General features: G+C 29.2%; 1 protein-coding gene and 2 non-coding genes across 3 annotated transcripts; all 3 read left to right on the forward strand.

Annotated features, from left to right (window-relative positions):
- Positions 1-6,162: 6,162 nt before the first annotated feature.
- LOC100252375 (wax ester synthase/diacylglycerol acyltransferase 4) lies at positions 6,163-11,367 on the forward strand. Its single transcript, XM_019223274.2, has 6 exons — positions 6,163-6,645; positions 6,965-7,537; positions 9,486-9,839; positions 9,962-10,099; positions 10,964-11,133; positions 11,173-11,367. Exons 1-5 carry the CDS (start codon positions 6,451-6,453, stop codon positions 11,123-11,125), a joined length of 1,422 nt encoding a protein of 473 aa, XP_019078819.1. The 5' UTR covers positions 6,163-6,450; the 3' UTR covers positions 11,126-11,133; positions 11,173-11,367.
- Positions 11,368-13,497: 2,130 nt separating this feature from the next.
- LOC132254830 (small nucleolar RNA R32/R81/Z41) lies at positions 13,498-13,581 on the forward strand. The gene has a single exon (XR_009467211.1). It is a non-coding gene; the product is annotated as a small nucleolar RNA R32/R81/Z41 (small nucleolar RNA).
- An 83-nt stretch (positions 13,582-13,664) lies between these two features.
- Positions 13,665-13,760, forward strand: LOC132254829 (small nucleolar RNA snoR31/Z110/Z27). The gene has a single exon (XR_009467210.1). It is a non-coding gene; the product is annotated as a small nucleolar RNA snoR31/Z110/Z27 (small nucleolar RNA).
- Positions 13,761-16,360: the final 2,600 nt, after the last annotated feature.

Raw genomic sequence — 16,360 nt, forward strand, 5'->3', positions numbered from 1 at the left:
TGTTACACCTAGTAGTCAGCCTGAACCTGAATCAACCTCACAGGATCTCCATTCTTCCTTTTTTATCTTACTCGCCAATCAGCCTGGGTTGTTAACTTGTTAGGGTACCATTTCCTAGCTTCCCACCTCTTCTGCTTCATCTTTGCCGTTTTTGTTTTTGGTCTTTTGCCATCTGGAATCAATTCTCCAACCTTCATTATCACTACCTCTTGTCACCTAATACAGAGCTTCGGCCCATAGGCCATAACCCCACATCTTCTTTATCCCCATTAATAGCAGTGTAGTTTGGTCTGTTTTATTGGTACAAGGGGATTAATGTGTTGGGAAAATTGGGTAGATCTTGCTGGAATAAATGCACCAATAATGAAGAAGTGAAGAAATTCAAGCCCAAGCCTTTAGACTTCAAATCCTTGACTGAGGTGGCATATGGTTTTGGTTTTTTGTCTTGAATCTAAATAGATCTTAATTTACCGGAAATATGGATATTACTGAATAGTATTAGGCATTAAGTTTTTTTTATTTTTTTACTAAGGTCTTAAAAGAAACTTATTTTAAGACTTAAATCATGTTTAAAATTATATGTTTTTTAACTTATCAATTTTTAAGACAATTTTGTCTTAACGGAAAAAGTAATTTTTTATTTTTTTACTTGTCTTAAATCTTAGCGCAATTTGTGTTTAAGACTTAAAAAAACAAACAGCCCCTAACACATGAATGAGAATCATCTGTCCTAGTTTTTGTCACTATATCTGTCCTTTCTATGACCAGAGACTCAAGCGATCAATCTGGCCAAGCATAAATTGGAGCTAACCTGATTAGAACTCATTTTGATATCTCTCAAAACCTCCAAGTTATTTATTTCTGAATTAAATATTTTGTATCCAAACAAAATACCCTAAGAGGGGAGAATTGTGGGTTGTTTTAGGTGAGGGGTTGATGGTATTGCTTTCAGGTTTTGAAGTCCATCTTGATCATTCCTTTCATCTTCTTTGGCCTCAAAAGAAAGTGGAGGTGAAAACATTTTAGGTGGTTCACACCCCTCTTCAAATTCAGTATACAGTTCCCATATTTTGTGGGACTCAGTTATTCTGCATTAAGTCTGAATTTCTTTGGTCAAAAAAGAAAGGAATGCCATTCTGGCTTTGTATTTGGATACTGAAACAAGAAGGGCAATAGTTGGTAGTTGGTACTTGGTTGCTGGGAGTTGAATTGGAACAGATATGAACCATATGGGGTGTAAGATTAATTAGGTATGGTGTTAGGTTGTCCAGCCTGGGGACTTACAATATTTATTTTTTGAGATTATGTGGGATTGAATTTGAAAACTACATCATCCCCATCCCTTGCCACCCGAGATAGGCCCCAGTGCTGCAATGAACCCCCATCTTCTTGAACACCATTAATAACTGCTAAGTTTGGATTTGAAAACTTTAGCTAGAAGTCTTGCATCAGTAAATGGTATGAAAAATGACAAGCAGGTGAGGGAATTCAAACCCAACCCTCACTCAAGGAAGTGATAATTTTGTGATTTTCAGCCACCAAAAAGGACTGAAAAAAATGGATTCAATGAACTGAAATGGACAAAACCATTCTCATTCATTGTACTGATGATGATAGGTTTTGGTTATTTCATTTTCTAGCCATAAAATCAATTGATTCCAGGACACTGAAAGCCATTCTTCTTGCAAACTTTCCTTATCTCAACTAAAAAGAAGCAATAAATATTCCCTTGAGCTTGGTGTACCATAGGAATTTTGTGTCTGCAATGGGGTTTTGTCAAATTGTGAAGTAACCCCAACAAAAATTGTGACTGCAGTGTGTTCATTTTCCTCTCTTTTTTTTTTTTTTTAATTTATTATTTTTATTATTATGAATCTGTATAGGGTATTTAAAATACAAAAAAGTTCGACAAACAAATTGAAAAATAAGGAAAGAAAATTTCTAGCCTAATTACAAACCTGATTTTTAGGAATTAAACAAGTGTATAGATAGCTGTATAGATAGATACCTGTCACCTGTACATTTATACATGCCAACTATACAAGAGAAAGAAACGTGTGTGATCAGACCAAATCTTCCAACAGGTTGAGATGATATTTTCTTCAATAAATGCTTGGAACTACACTGGGTTGGTGGCTTGAAACTGAACAATCTTTGGATAGGTATAAGAGTTGTGTATAGGAGCTTCTTGTTTTAGTCCAGCGGTTTGGTCCCAAAGAAAGGGAAAGGTGATCCAACCTCCAATTTCAGCTCTTGTTCATTTGAAATGGTTGGTATAGGTAGAAACTCCTTTCTTCTTCTGTCGTAGTGATAGGTATGCTTCCATTTTGGTCAATTTTTAATCTTCTTGATGAGGGAACCAATTGATTGATTTTGATTAGATAAAAATAATTAGAACTGGTGTAGTTATGAAACCAAATTGACTTGACATAGGATGAACTTGCAAAGGAAAAGGAAGTATAAGTTGAAGCTAAATAGTACTTTGCAAATCACCTTCTTTCAATTCTATTATGGTTTAGAATATTGTTGTCAAGTAAAAATGGGTATATTACAAAGATTTGAGCTGCTTTTTCAGTTTTGCCCAATCTCAAAACATGTGGAACATGAAATGGAGGATGGATTTGGACATTAGTCAATAAGCTGGGTTAAAGACTCATAGCTCGTTTGATAGTGATTTTAGAAAGTGTTTTTAAGTTTTTTAACACTTGAAAAATTTTATCATTCAAGTATTAGAAAGATTAGAAACATTTTCTAGAATCACTACCAAACACACTCTCAATTCATTGGGATTGATTTATGGGCACAATTTTCTTATATTTCTTATTTTGGTTCTGTAACTTTTCCCACCTCTTACTTTAAATTGAACTATGTTGTTTTGGAAATTGTTTTAAAAAATAGTTCTAAAAATAAGCTTTTAATGTTTTGTAAAGGGAAAACTTTGTTACGAGCTTGAAATGTTTTTAATATATTTTCTTTGTTTTTAAATATATATTTAAAATAATTTTTATTTGTAATATCTTATTTTTAATCATTTTCTATATTTATATAATTATTTTTAAAATTAACCTTAAAAAATGTAAAAATAATTAAAAATTCATTTGAAAATATTTTTAGAAAACATTTCTAATATAACAAGTATTTTTTTAAAAAAATTATATAATTTTCAAAATTTAGAAAATACTTTTAAAAAATTGAACAACCATTTATATTACTTTTTGAAGTGGGAATTGATAGAGTATTCTTCCAAAAACATTTACTGAGGAAATATTCTTTAAAAATATTTTAAATAAAAATACTATCAAATCCAGTTAGATGTTTTTTAAAAACATTTTATTTTTTGTTTTCAAGAATATTTTTATTTTTTATTTTTATTTTTTTCTTGTTATCAATTTTTTTTCATTTCGTGGCCTGAAAGATAGACATTTGTGGGTTGGTTTAGGTGAGGATTAGATGAGCATTTTCACCAGGTTTTTAAAGCCTATATTCATTCTTCCCTCTCTTTCTGTTTGGCCCAAAAGAAAGTGGGTGGCCACCGGCCAACACATTTTAACTGGCTCAAATTAATTCAGTGATGCACAGTTGTCCTTTATTCTGGGTTAAGGCCGTGTTTGGCTGGTTAGGATGGGAATGCTATTCTGTTTTTAACTTTTTGCCCCTCGTCTGGGTCCACTGATACCAGGACTACAATTGAATTTGAAACTAGGGTTCACTTCCCTTGTAAGGAAACAGCTATTCATTGGACCCACGACTCACTTTGTATTTATAACGATTATTAATAAATGGTATTAATTGGGAACTCAGAAAGGATATGAAGGGCCTGTTTGCAACTGTTTCCGAAAACAGATTTGAAAAACAGTTTTTAATAAGAGATTTTGAAAACTATTTTGTGATATTTTGTAAAATAAGAGTATGTTTAGAAATAAAATATTTTTAATATTTTAAAATATATATTTTAAATAATTTTTATGTCTAGTATTTTATTTTTAATTATATTATAAAATAAATAGTAAAAAACAAGTGAAAATAATAAAAAACAAATAAAAGATATTATGTGAAAACACTATTTTCTATTTTTAAAAACATAAAATAGAAAATAGTTTTTTTATTACCAAACATTTTTTTTCTAGAGAGAAGAAAACCGGTCTAGAAATAGTTAAGTGCCAAACAGGTTTGAATTATCTTTAATCATACTTTTTTTTTTTTCATTTTGTAAATCAATTTTAATTTGATTTAGGTAGTGTTTGTTTTTTGGCTGAATAGAAAAAATCAAATATTTTAACTTTTTCTATTTAGTCAAAAGTAACTTGTTGACATCATTCAACATAACTAAAGTGAACTTATTATCAATAGGTTCAGTTTAATTATGTTGGATGGTATCAATAGGTTACTTTTAACTGAATAGAAAAAGCCAAATGTTTTAACTTTGTCTATTCAACTGAAAAACAAACACCACCTTAATGTTGTTCTAACTTCTAAAATAAAGCTAATGACTAAAAATTAAGGTTTTGTTTAGGAATTATTTTCAGAAACAATTTTTTAAAACCGTTTTATGATATTTTGTGATATAAAAGTATATTTAAGAACTTGAAATACTTGCAACCTACTTTTTATATTTTAAAAATAATTTTTATATACAGTATTTTATTTTTATCTATTCTCCATATTTTTAAAATTATTTTTTAAAACGACTCTTAAAAAATAAGTTAAAACAATTAAAATATGTTTTTTAATTTTAAAGAACAAAAAATTATTTTTTGTTTTTTGATTGTCAAATATATTTTTTCCTATTTTTGTTTTGGATAACAAAAAACCATTTTCAAAACTTTCAAAAGCAGTTATAACAACGAGACCTAATTCATTGATCAAATGGGAAACAAAAATTGAAGATGGGACCAAAACTAAAAAATATCTTTAGTGAGTACCACTATGGAAGAATCACCCTAATTGTAATGTGTACTTGGCCTCACCAAATACAAAAGGGACAATGGGCTTTTGGACCTATGCCCAAAAATTAAAATTTGGTGCATAAAAATGGTATAATTAATAGAGATGATATAAAATATGAAGAGATCAATATATCTTTCAAAACTATTTTCTATCATAATGTTTGAGAAACTTGTTTATCTTAATTTTTTTAATAATTATTCTGAAAATTTATTATTTTTAGAAAACTAATTTTAAAAAATATATTATTTAAAAAAAATAAATTTGATATATTTTTAGTTATTTTTTATATACATAATTTTAAAAATATATATTTTCAAAGATGTTTGATTTTTAAATAATAATAATTTATTTTATTTTTTTGGAAAATAGTGTATTTTTTTTCCAAATCCCTAGATTATATTAAATTTTATTGAGATTTACAAAATGGATAAAATTTCAATTAATATTTTTCTACTCTCTTTTTTCTAAAGTTAATAAAGGTCATTTTTGAAAAGATAAAAAATTCATATTCTTCTTCTCAATTTTCACACTTTCTTCACATTTTGAGCTTAAATAGTGAACTTATATGGACCAAAGTTTAATTTTTGGGCCCAACAAAATTCAAAACACAATTGTTCCAATACAAAACGCATATCCTTGTAATATGGTAGTGGTATATAGAGGCCCAAAATTCATTGCATTTGCTTCACAAATACAAAAGCATACCTATTTGTATTCTATATGTTGAAGAAAATATTTGAAAATTAAAAATAATAATATATATATTAAATAAAGACAATTTAATAATTTTTCTTTTTTTATTTTACTAAGACACGTACATACGATATAAAATACTCGTTTTACCTATTTAAATTTTTCTAAGGGACAAAGTGAGATAATTAAAGTGACTCGTCCCATTGTCATCCTTAAATACAAATGATATATGTGACATATTGGGATTGATCATGCTTCTCTCTTACGTATATATTCTGAAAAATAAAAAATCGAACGGGATGGGTACTTGCTGACCTTATTAATTGAAACTTTTTTTGGGAACAAGGTGAGATGGGGTGACTCATTTTGTTGCCATCCTTAGACACAAGTGATTAACAAGTAATGATATCAAATTGTATACATGAAAGTTCTGTTTGGGGCATTTACTCAGATCATCAATGTGAAGCCAACAACCAACTGCCACAAGACTATTGCCCTCTGAACGGTGAAAAATGAGAAATCAACAAACACTTTCCTCTGTCACGCCCCAATCACATGAACTCCATCCTTCTAATAATACCTCCCTATCTTGTGGGATTTATTGGCGATATCCCACTGCGAATTTTCCCTTTTTTTTTTTCTTGTTTGTTTCGGTGGAAAGTAAATTCCTCCACGTATTTTCCCTGTACAGCACACTTCACCAATGGCACCTTTGCTTAAAAGGAAAGTATGTGAAACTATATATATATACATGTACACACATGAATAACCAGAAGGGGCATTGTATCAAGGTAGCGCAAGAGAGCTAAAATGGAGTACTTGGAGCATGAAAAAGAAGAAGAAGATCAGCCAGTAAGCCCTACTGGACAGTACTTCAACAGCTCGGTTTTGCAGGTATCTATTATGAGCATTTTGGAATCAGACATTCCGATCGATGACTCGCCTACCTTGTCATTGCTCAAGGATGTGTTCCTCCCCATCAACCCTCGTTTCTCCTCACTCATGGTTTGCACGCTCTTCTCATTTTCTTTTTCCTTTCAGTATCACAGTCAAGTTTGGAAGTGTTTTTGGTTTGAAAATGTGTGTTTGGTTCGTGGGATTGAATGAGAAAATGGAAGATGGAGATTATGTTCATAATGAATGCCTTCTTTCCATTTACAGAAAAAAGCTCACTCTGCCAAACACTTTGGCATCTTTCCATTGTGTGTTTAATTAAGAGACCCTGAAGGAGTTATTTTCATTCTATATAATCCAAACACTACCCTAAATACATATTGTACGTAACTTTTAAGGGTCTGTTTGGATGCATTAAATTTGAGTGCAGGTTGAAGACAAAAAAGGAGTGAAACATTGGAAGAGGGTAGAAGTGAAGCTTGAAGACCATGTTAACGTTCCCATTTTTCCAGACGGGTTATCACCGGAGTCCTATGATGACTATTTCGATGACTATCTAACGAAAATTGCCATGAAAGAGTTTCCACAGAGCAGACCTTTATGGGAAATTCATATTATAAAGTACCCAACAAGCAATGCAGCTGGAACTGTGGTATTCAAGCTTCATCATGCATTGGGGGATGGCTTCTCTCTTATGGGGGCTCTTCTTTCTTGTCTGCAAAGAGCTGATAACCCTAATCTCCCCATAACATTCCCTTCATTTAAGGTGAGCTCCAACTTGGACAGTGGGAGAAGCATTATTAGGGCAGTGCCAAGAGCTCTTTCTGCAGCCTTCAACACCGTATCAGATTTTGGATGGGGTCTTTTGAAGAGTACAGCGGTGGAAGATGATCGAACACCGATCCGATCCGGTGATCCGGGGGTGGAGTTTCGACCCATGTCCATAGCAACCATCTCTTTCTCTCTTGATAACATCCAAAAAATCAAGGCGAAGCTTGGAGTGGTATGTTCAAATATAGGAACTCTTTCATCCTTCTCATGCGTTCATTAATTATGACTCCATGACAATCTTAATAATTGTTCTTTATTGCATGCAAAATTTCCATTAATCATATTTATAGGCTTTTGAGGCTTAAATATGCATGTTCGTTCTCTTACCTCAATGGTCTATGTGAGCTTCCTAGCTAAACTAAATGAACTTAATAAGCATTTTCTTGGGACTTTTCAATCTTTTAATCTTGAAAATGACATCGTACCCCTCATTACATTTTTCCCCTAGAAGAATAAAGTGACATTATTATGTTTCTACGCCATATATTGATGCTAGCTATCACCTAGGCTCTATTGCGCCCATGGTATATGAATATGTATCAAAAGACATTCTTCCCAACTACTTCACAAGAATTTTTACATAGAATTTTTCAAATTTGCTCTCACTAGCTAGCTATAATCTTTGGATTTTGGGACAAGAAATAGTGGCAAAGTAAAAGCCACCTTGCGAGAACAACCCCACATAGAGATAAGTTTTCATTCCACTTTAGTGTGAAGACGACAACTCATGTGACACATTTCTCTTATGTCCACAATTTCATGTCAAATGTATGCAACATTTAAGGTGGTTGTTGAAAATTTTGAAATAAATGAACAACTCATATGGTGGTTGATGCATTACATGCATTAAAGTTATGACCCATATGAGGGTTTTAATTCCATTTATTATCATCTCACACATCACCCATGCATGTTATGTGAGATAGCTAGTTTCGTAGCCGACCTCCCTCCTATTAGACTTTTTCTCCTATGAGTTTATTAGTGAGACGACCAGCATCAATGTATTGTATTTCTTCTTATTGTATTTGAAAGGAAGGAAATTTGTTATAATATGAAAATATGTAGAGGGGTGAATAGGTAGTCCAAGTAATTAATTTTATTTTATTTTAATAATTATATTAGTTATAACTAAACGTTGATAAGTCTCGCGCAAAAGATTTTCGATTGCACAATAATGTATAGAAAAAATTGAAAACATCCAAATGTAAAAAACTACCATTGATCTACTCTCGCTAATTAAATAATTTATTAAATATGAGAATAGGGTGTATGGTTTTATTTAACCCGATATACCTAGTCCTTAGGGTCTTATAGCATCAACAATTACTCTTGTGTTCCTTTGTGGATTTTTTGCAACCTTTATCAAAATTTACATTGTATAAGCCTCTAACCTTTATTGTATTCGATGGATACTTTTGAGAGCAATTTTGAAAGTTACGATAGATAGAAGCTCAAGTTTAATGAATGGCTACTTCTCTATGGTTCCAAATTTATTCGGAATACTTCTCTTTATAGAAAACATAGTGCTAATGTTGGAAAATAAATTAACATTTAATTTCATCAAATTACCTTAGAAAACATGAAGTCAAAATGAAACTACACGAGAAAAAAAATAAAATAATGAGCATTCAAACACCCACCAAGGAGCATTTGAATATTGGGTTGAATGTTCGAACATTTCTTGAGGGATATTTGATCATCCTATTAGACATTTGAATGCTCTTTATCGAGGTTCAAACGTTTCCTCTAAAAAATCAATTTTGACTTTGTTTCTTGTGCATTTTCTCCTCAATCCATAACTAGAAATAGTATTGTATTAATTCCATAAGTTTTAATCCCCTACAATAACATCGACCTTGAAACAGTTTAAAGTCACCATTGAAGTAGTCTAAAATCAACTCATCATCTATAAGACTTGAAAGAAGTATGTCACATTTAGTCAAGAAGAAATTCAACAAAATTATTAGCTTAAACTAAAACATCAATGGTATTCATGGCTCACCATGCTCTTTCTTTCTTTCCTTAAAATCTTTATTTATTATAAGTATATTTGCAAATAGTATCGAAGTTGATTTGGTTTTTTTCTTCCACTAATTCTAATTTTCTGTGTTTCCAAACAGACAATAAACGATGTCCTCACTGGAATAATCTTCTTTGGCACTCGACTATACATGCAATCAATGAACCATGCATCAAGAAATGCCAATTCTACTGCACTGGTGTTGCTCAACACCAGGGTGATTAGTGGGTACAAATCGATAAAGGAGATGACAGCATCTGATAGCAGCTCACAATGGGGAAACCAGTTCGCCTTCTTACATGTTACACTACCTGAGTTGGCCGATGCCAAGTTCACAAGCCCACTTGATTTTGTGGCAAAAGCTCAACAAACCATCCAGAGGAAAAGAAACTCTTTAGCCGTTCACCTCACTGGTAGGCTACTAGAGACTTTGCGGAAATATAGAGGCCCTGAGGTATGTACACAATACTCCTATTTTTCATGTCTCATTAAGTGCATGCAATGTACCAAAATTTCATGTCAAAATATAATTAGACCATTGAATTATTGTAAATTATGGTTTAATTTGTGATGCAGGTCACAGCTAGGTACATCCACGGCACCCTAAAGAACTCAAGCATGACCATCTCAAATATGATTGGACCCATGGAACAACTGGCTCTAGCTAATCATCCGTGTCGGGGAATATATTTCATGGTGCTAGGCTCTCCAGAGGTATGTTTAATGAAATATAATATCTATCGAAAAAACAAATTGATGAATTCATTTCAAAAAAATCCCATGCTATTATTATTAGTTGAAAAAAAAATCAAGTATCAACCAAACTCTCAATTTTCATGATTGAAAGTGTATGAAAAAATTTAAGTCATTGATTGAATTAAGATATAGTCAAGATACAAAGCAACGAGTATAAAGTAATAAGACTTTAATACATATATGACATGATTTGATTAATTATACTTTTCAATAGATACTTGTTCAATATCAAACCCTCGTTAGTTTACTTTTTTTTTTATTGGTCATTATTAATAAGAGTAGATGATATATATTGTGAGATCAAATTCTATAAACTTAACCACATTTCTGTTATAGCTCCTCATAGCCTTGTTTGGTGGGAACTGGGAGGTCATGTTTTCGAACCTCACTTTTATATGTTTATTTACCCAATATGTGTAAGTCCAAAAACAAAGACTACATGTGAGGGACGATGTTAAGAGTACGTGATACATACCGGGAGTCCAATTCTTATAAGGTGAAACTTTTAGGAAAATTGGTTGTTGAACCATTATATGCCAATGAATAAGGGCTAACCTAACCTAGCTTTGCATGTGTAGGCTGGCCTAACCGCAATTGGGCTAAAGCCCAGGACGGTCAAGTTAAAGCTTTTTACCAAGCTGGGCCCATAACAAGGCCCAATTGAGTTTCATAACCCACCCTAATGGGCCTGAGTTTGTCATATCACAAACTTATCTCTATCACATGAAACATGGTGCTTCCGGAGTTGCAGGGGTTACTAGAATAATTATAAGTTGATACTCTTCAGCCATGACATTAACAATGGTGTTTTTGGAGTTGCAGAGTATGACCATATCAATCTTAAGCTACATGGGAAAGGTTCGAATCGCCGTGGGAACGGAGAAAGGCTTCATCGATCCCCGAAAATTCAATGCATGCATAGAGAATGCTTTCCAGAGAGTTTTTGAAGCTGCCGTGGGAACTCCTCCCCCTCCAATGTCATGATTCAAGGATTCTGTGTTCATGGTTGTCATATTTCTTCATAACAGAAGTTGTTGTGTCGATTGTTGTGTGGTAGCATACTCATTTTTTTGGCCATGAAACAACTAGTCCATCCACCATAGTCTTTAATTAATATTGAAGAAGATTGTTTCCAAGGATGACCGGTTTGAAACCGTTTGGGAGTTGTTCAAATGTTCATGATAATTATGATAATGATAACAATTGTTTGAGTTGCTTTGCATTAAGTGCTTTTTCTTTTTACTTATTTAGGCGATGTTTGAATATGCTTCTTAAAAAGCAGACCCTTAAGTTATGTTTGGTTCCAGAGGAAAAAAAAAATGTTAAGAAAAATGATTTATTACATTTTCTTTCCTTTTACTTTTCCTCTTTATTTTCTTTTCTTCACATTTTTCCTCAAATTTTTCGAGAACCAAACATAGCATTAAGGAAAATTCATATTGTCAAGTACCCAACAAGCAATGCAGCTGAAAATTTGGTATTCAAGCTTCGTCATGCAATGGGGGATGGCTTCTCTCCCATGGGAGCTCTTCTTTATTGTCTATTAAGAGCTGATACCACAAATCTCCACAAAACATTCCTTTCATTTAAGGTGAGCGCCAACTTGGACAGTGAGAAAAGCATTATTAAGCAGTGCCAAGAGCTTTTTTCTTGAACGTTGGATATGGTATCAGATTTTGGATGGAGCCTCTTGAAGAGGGTTATGGTGGAAGCAGTTCGAACGATTTGATCTGGTTGATTAGCAATCAAGTTCGAGAGAGTTTTTTATTTCATGTTCTTGTTAGAAGACTATTGAGAATGTGATTAACAATCAAGTTCTTATGATCACAATCTAGGCATGTGAAATGGACTTCTTGTTGAGTATTGTTATGAATTATTTCTAAATTTAATATATAAAAACGAAAGTGATATATTTGATTTTAAGTTATTTTAATTATTTTGAATAGGATTAAGCAAAAAATTTTGCCCGTGATAAAATTAATACCTATTATTAAAATAAATTATTTCCTTATCCGATAATAAATGTATTTTCTTTTTATTTTTATTTAAAAACAAATCTTAAAAATTTTTTAAATATGGAAACTAGTAAAAATAAGAACAGATGAAAAAAAATAATATACTTAATAAAATGAGAATAATTGTAGAAATTATAAAATGGAGAAAGTGATTATTGAGAGAAAAAATTAAAAAAATCAACAAAATTAGCTAAAAGATAAACTAAAATAAATGACAGGAGATAGATACGAGAAAAATAAATCAATTGAAGATGAGAATCACTTACGGTGTATTCCTCCAAAAAGTTGTCTTTCTTTTAAAACTTCAATGATTTAGGGTTTGATCAACTAAATACATAAATATTATAAGAGAAAGAGAAGGAAATGTTTTTTAGGTTTGAGATTAAGAATGGAGAAAAACTAACCTAAGATGGAGAGTTTACAAGTAGAAAAAGAAGCTCTAATACTAAGAGTTTATCGGTAGAGTTTTATTTTAAAAAATAATAATTAAGGTCATTGTCTTATATTTTCTATATTAACATAATTTCACTTCGCGTCCTCAAAACCCCACCTTTTTTTTTTGTAGTAAGTAGAAACTAGTCACTAATTTTAATAATAATTTTAAAATATATAAGTTTTTTTTAATTTTAATTATACTGATTTTACTTTATATATTTTATAATAAAATCAAATATGAGAAAATCATTTTCTTATATTTTTTTCTTTCCCCCTACACTTTCCAAAAATCAAACATAACCTTAATTTTTTGGAAACCAAACATAATTCTCTATTTTTTTTTCTCTCAAATTTTTCACAACCAAACATAACAATGAAATGAGATGGGATTTGAAAATTATTTGATTTTAAAAATAAAAAATAAAAAATAAAAAAAGCAGTCTCTTTCTACTCTATATTTTATATTTTTATAGCCAATAAACAACAGTAATTCATTTTTTAGTCCGGAACTGACCAGTCTCCGTTGAATTTTAAGTAGGCCTCATCTAAAGGCCCAAAGTAGATGATGAGCCAGCCCAAGTACCCATTGTGGATCAAACAACACAAAATCGGAGGCATCGGACGGCTGTGAATGATCGAATTGCTAGGGTTTCAAATGCACGGCTATAAATCTTGTTACGGGGGACTTTATCATTTCCTCCCTTACCTTCTCTCTGCTGGATTTCGCGGCAGGTTCTACATTTTGATTTCATTCTTTCTCGATTGGGTTCTTTCGTTGGATTTAAGTATTGGGCTTTTGATGGAAGTTGTTTGATTCTCCTTTGGATTTCGTTCGTTTTCGATTAGATTTTTTGCTTGATTTAAAAATTGGGGGTTTTCGTATTCGTTAGATTTTTCTGACTGTATGGATGAATATGATGAAAGTTATGATGCATGGTGATCGCCTCGATGTGATGAAGATGTTTTCGCTACGTTCTTTCTGATTCATATCCTAAATATGAAGGATTTATTTTTATGTTTTTGTTTTTGTTTTCAAAATTTATGAATTTGTTTTTATTTTTGGAATTATATGAATGAGGAAGATGATGAAACCAGAAAATCTTAGGACACCTTCTGACGCAGTGAAAGATTGCTGTGTATGAGAAAGATTTTCAGTTTCTGATGCTTATTATGATGATAATAAACAAATTTTTGAACTCTATTTTTGTTTTAGTAAAAAAAATTAATAATAATAAATTTCTTTAAAGCTAAAACTTTTTTTTTTTGGTAAAATTAAAATATTTTATTCATTTATTTATTTTCATACTTTTTTAAAAATGAATTGAAAAGTCTTTTTTTTTTTTTTTTTTAATTTAAGAGGAATTCTTTTTTAATAAAATTGAAGAAGATGAATCCTTTATAATTTTTTTAATAAAAGTGAAATAACCATATTTATGAATTAAAGCTATTTTTTAAAATAAGAAAATTTATAACTTTTTTTATATGTGGTTATCAAAATCATTTTTTTTATTGAAGCATTTTTCTCATAAAATTATACAAATATTTTTTCCTAAAAATGGTAGTCCTTTTTTAATAATAAAGTTTGGATTGAAACATCTTTTAATAAATAAAATTGTTAAATTTTTTAGTAGAGTTAAGCAAAAGATTTTTTAGATAAAATTGTAATTTTGTTTTTAAAGGGCAACATTCTTTTTTAAGTAAAATTGTAAAAAAAAATCTCTTTTTTAAAAAAAAGTAAAATTATAATTTTTTTAATAAAAATTAAGAAAAAAATTCTTTGGTTTTTAGATAAAATTATAATTCCTTTTTAAAGGCAAAATTCTTTTTTAAGTAAATTTGTAAAAATATTTTGTTTCTTAAAGGCAAATTTTTTTATAAGTAAAATTGTAAAAAATAAAATAAAATAATGAAAATTGTATAATTTTTTTGAAGGGAAATTTCTATTTTTAAGTGAAATTGTAAAAATTCTTCTTTTTCTTCTTCTTCTTTTAAGGCAAGATTTCCATTTTAAAAGTAAAATTGTAAAAAAAAAAAAATTAATAAAAGTTAAGCAAATTTTTTTAGATAGAATTGTAAAAATCTTATTTTAAAGGTGAAATTCTTTTTTTAGATAAAATAATTGTTGTTAAGGCAAATTTTTTTTTTTTTTTTAAGTAAAATTGTAATAATTTTTTTTTAATAAAAGTTAAGCAAAATTCTTTTTTATATGAAATTATAAAAAAATTTATCTATTACTTTTTTAAGAATAAAATTATGAAAATCATTTTTTAATAAAGTTGGATAAAATGCATTTTTCTTGTAAATAAAATCAGATTAAAAATTTTCTCTTTAAATAAAATTGCATTCAAATATTTCTTTTAATGACAATGAGTAAAATTTTTGTTTAAATAAAAATGCATGTAAATATTGATCAAATGATTTGTTGTAAATAAATTAAAACGCCTGGAGCAAATAACTAAGTTGAAATGGAAGTTGTTTTAATGCAAATAATTTTTTTTTGAGATTCCTTGAAAATGTGTTGTATTATTTGAAATAATCAAATCATTTTTTAAATAAATTAATTTGTATAATTCTTCAAATATTTATATGTATTTTTTTTCAATGTTAATACAAACAATTTTTCATTTAAATAAATAATTTTTTTTATTTAAAAAAAAAAGAGTAATTTCTTTGATATATTTCTTATAAAAGATATATTAATTATTCATAATATCAAAATAGCCAAAAATTTTACATCCATATAGGGAAAAGTGTGTTTTTATATACATATATGAAAACAAAATCATAAAATAGGAACCCAAATAAATATAATTTTAAATAGTTATTTAAAAATAATTAGTATTATATATATATTTTTTGTTATATTATCTTTGACTATTACTACAATCTTTTTATGATATAAGTACTTTCATGTTAAGTAATAAAACTTGAATTGTTTTTAAAGCCTTACTATTTTTGTAATTATTTTTATTTATTTTTTTCACATTTAAAACAATATAATAAAAGGTTATTTGATTAAAAGGGTTTTTAAAAATTCAAATTTTGAAATTTGACCTTTTACCTTTTTCCAGGAACAAAAATACTCTTTTTTTTTGAAAAAAATAACCATATTTTTTTTTTAACTTTTCTATAAACTAGTAAGTGTACATGTGTCAAAACACGTGAGAGAATATGAAAAAAATTTCAACAAAAAAATTAATATGTGAATTTATTCTTTTAAAACTTGTATAAAAATCAAGTAGAGATTTAATATCAAATAATTGAATTAAATACAAAACCAACTATTAAAAAAATTGGGATTACATATAAATAAGATTATGACACCAAATTACATGATAATAAAAAAAAAAAAAACCAATTTTCTTAGATTAAAAAAATAAATATCACCTTGGTACTTGGTTATAGTATTTAACAATTTTAATTTAAATACATTGTTTATTTTTTTTACACTAAATTTGTATTTTTTTGTGTTAATTATTTTATATATAGTTAAATACTTTTTTCCTTTTATATAAGAGCTTTTTAATAAAAATAAGAACAAAAATGAATTAATTTGAACAAGAAATTTATGGATTAAAAAAAATAAAATCTCAAACCTATAACTTTATCCAATAGAACCCATTGGAAGAGTTGAAGATAAAAAATTGAAAAGAATAGAGAATAACAAAATAAGAGAAAAGTTTTCAAACTTTAAAGATGAAAAATGAAATGATCGCAAAACATTTGAAAAGTTTTCAAATTTTTAATGATGAAATTTTATATCATTAAT

The sequence above is a fragment of the Vitis vinifera genome, chromosome 12 (assembly GCF_030704535.1).
Source record: "Vitis vinifera cultivar Pinot Noir 40024 chromosome 12, ASM3070453v1".
In the NCBI taxonomy this organism is placed as follows: domain Eukaryota; kingdom Viridiplantae; phylum Streptophyta; class Magnoliopsida; order Vitales; family Vitaceae; genus Vitis; species Vitis vinifera.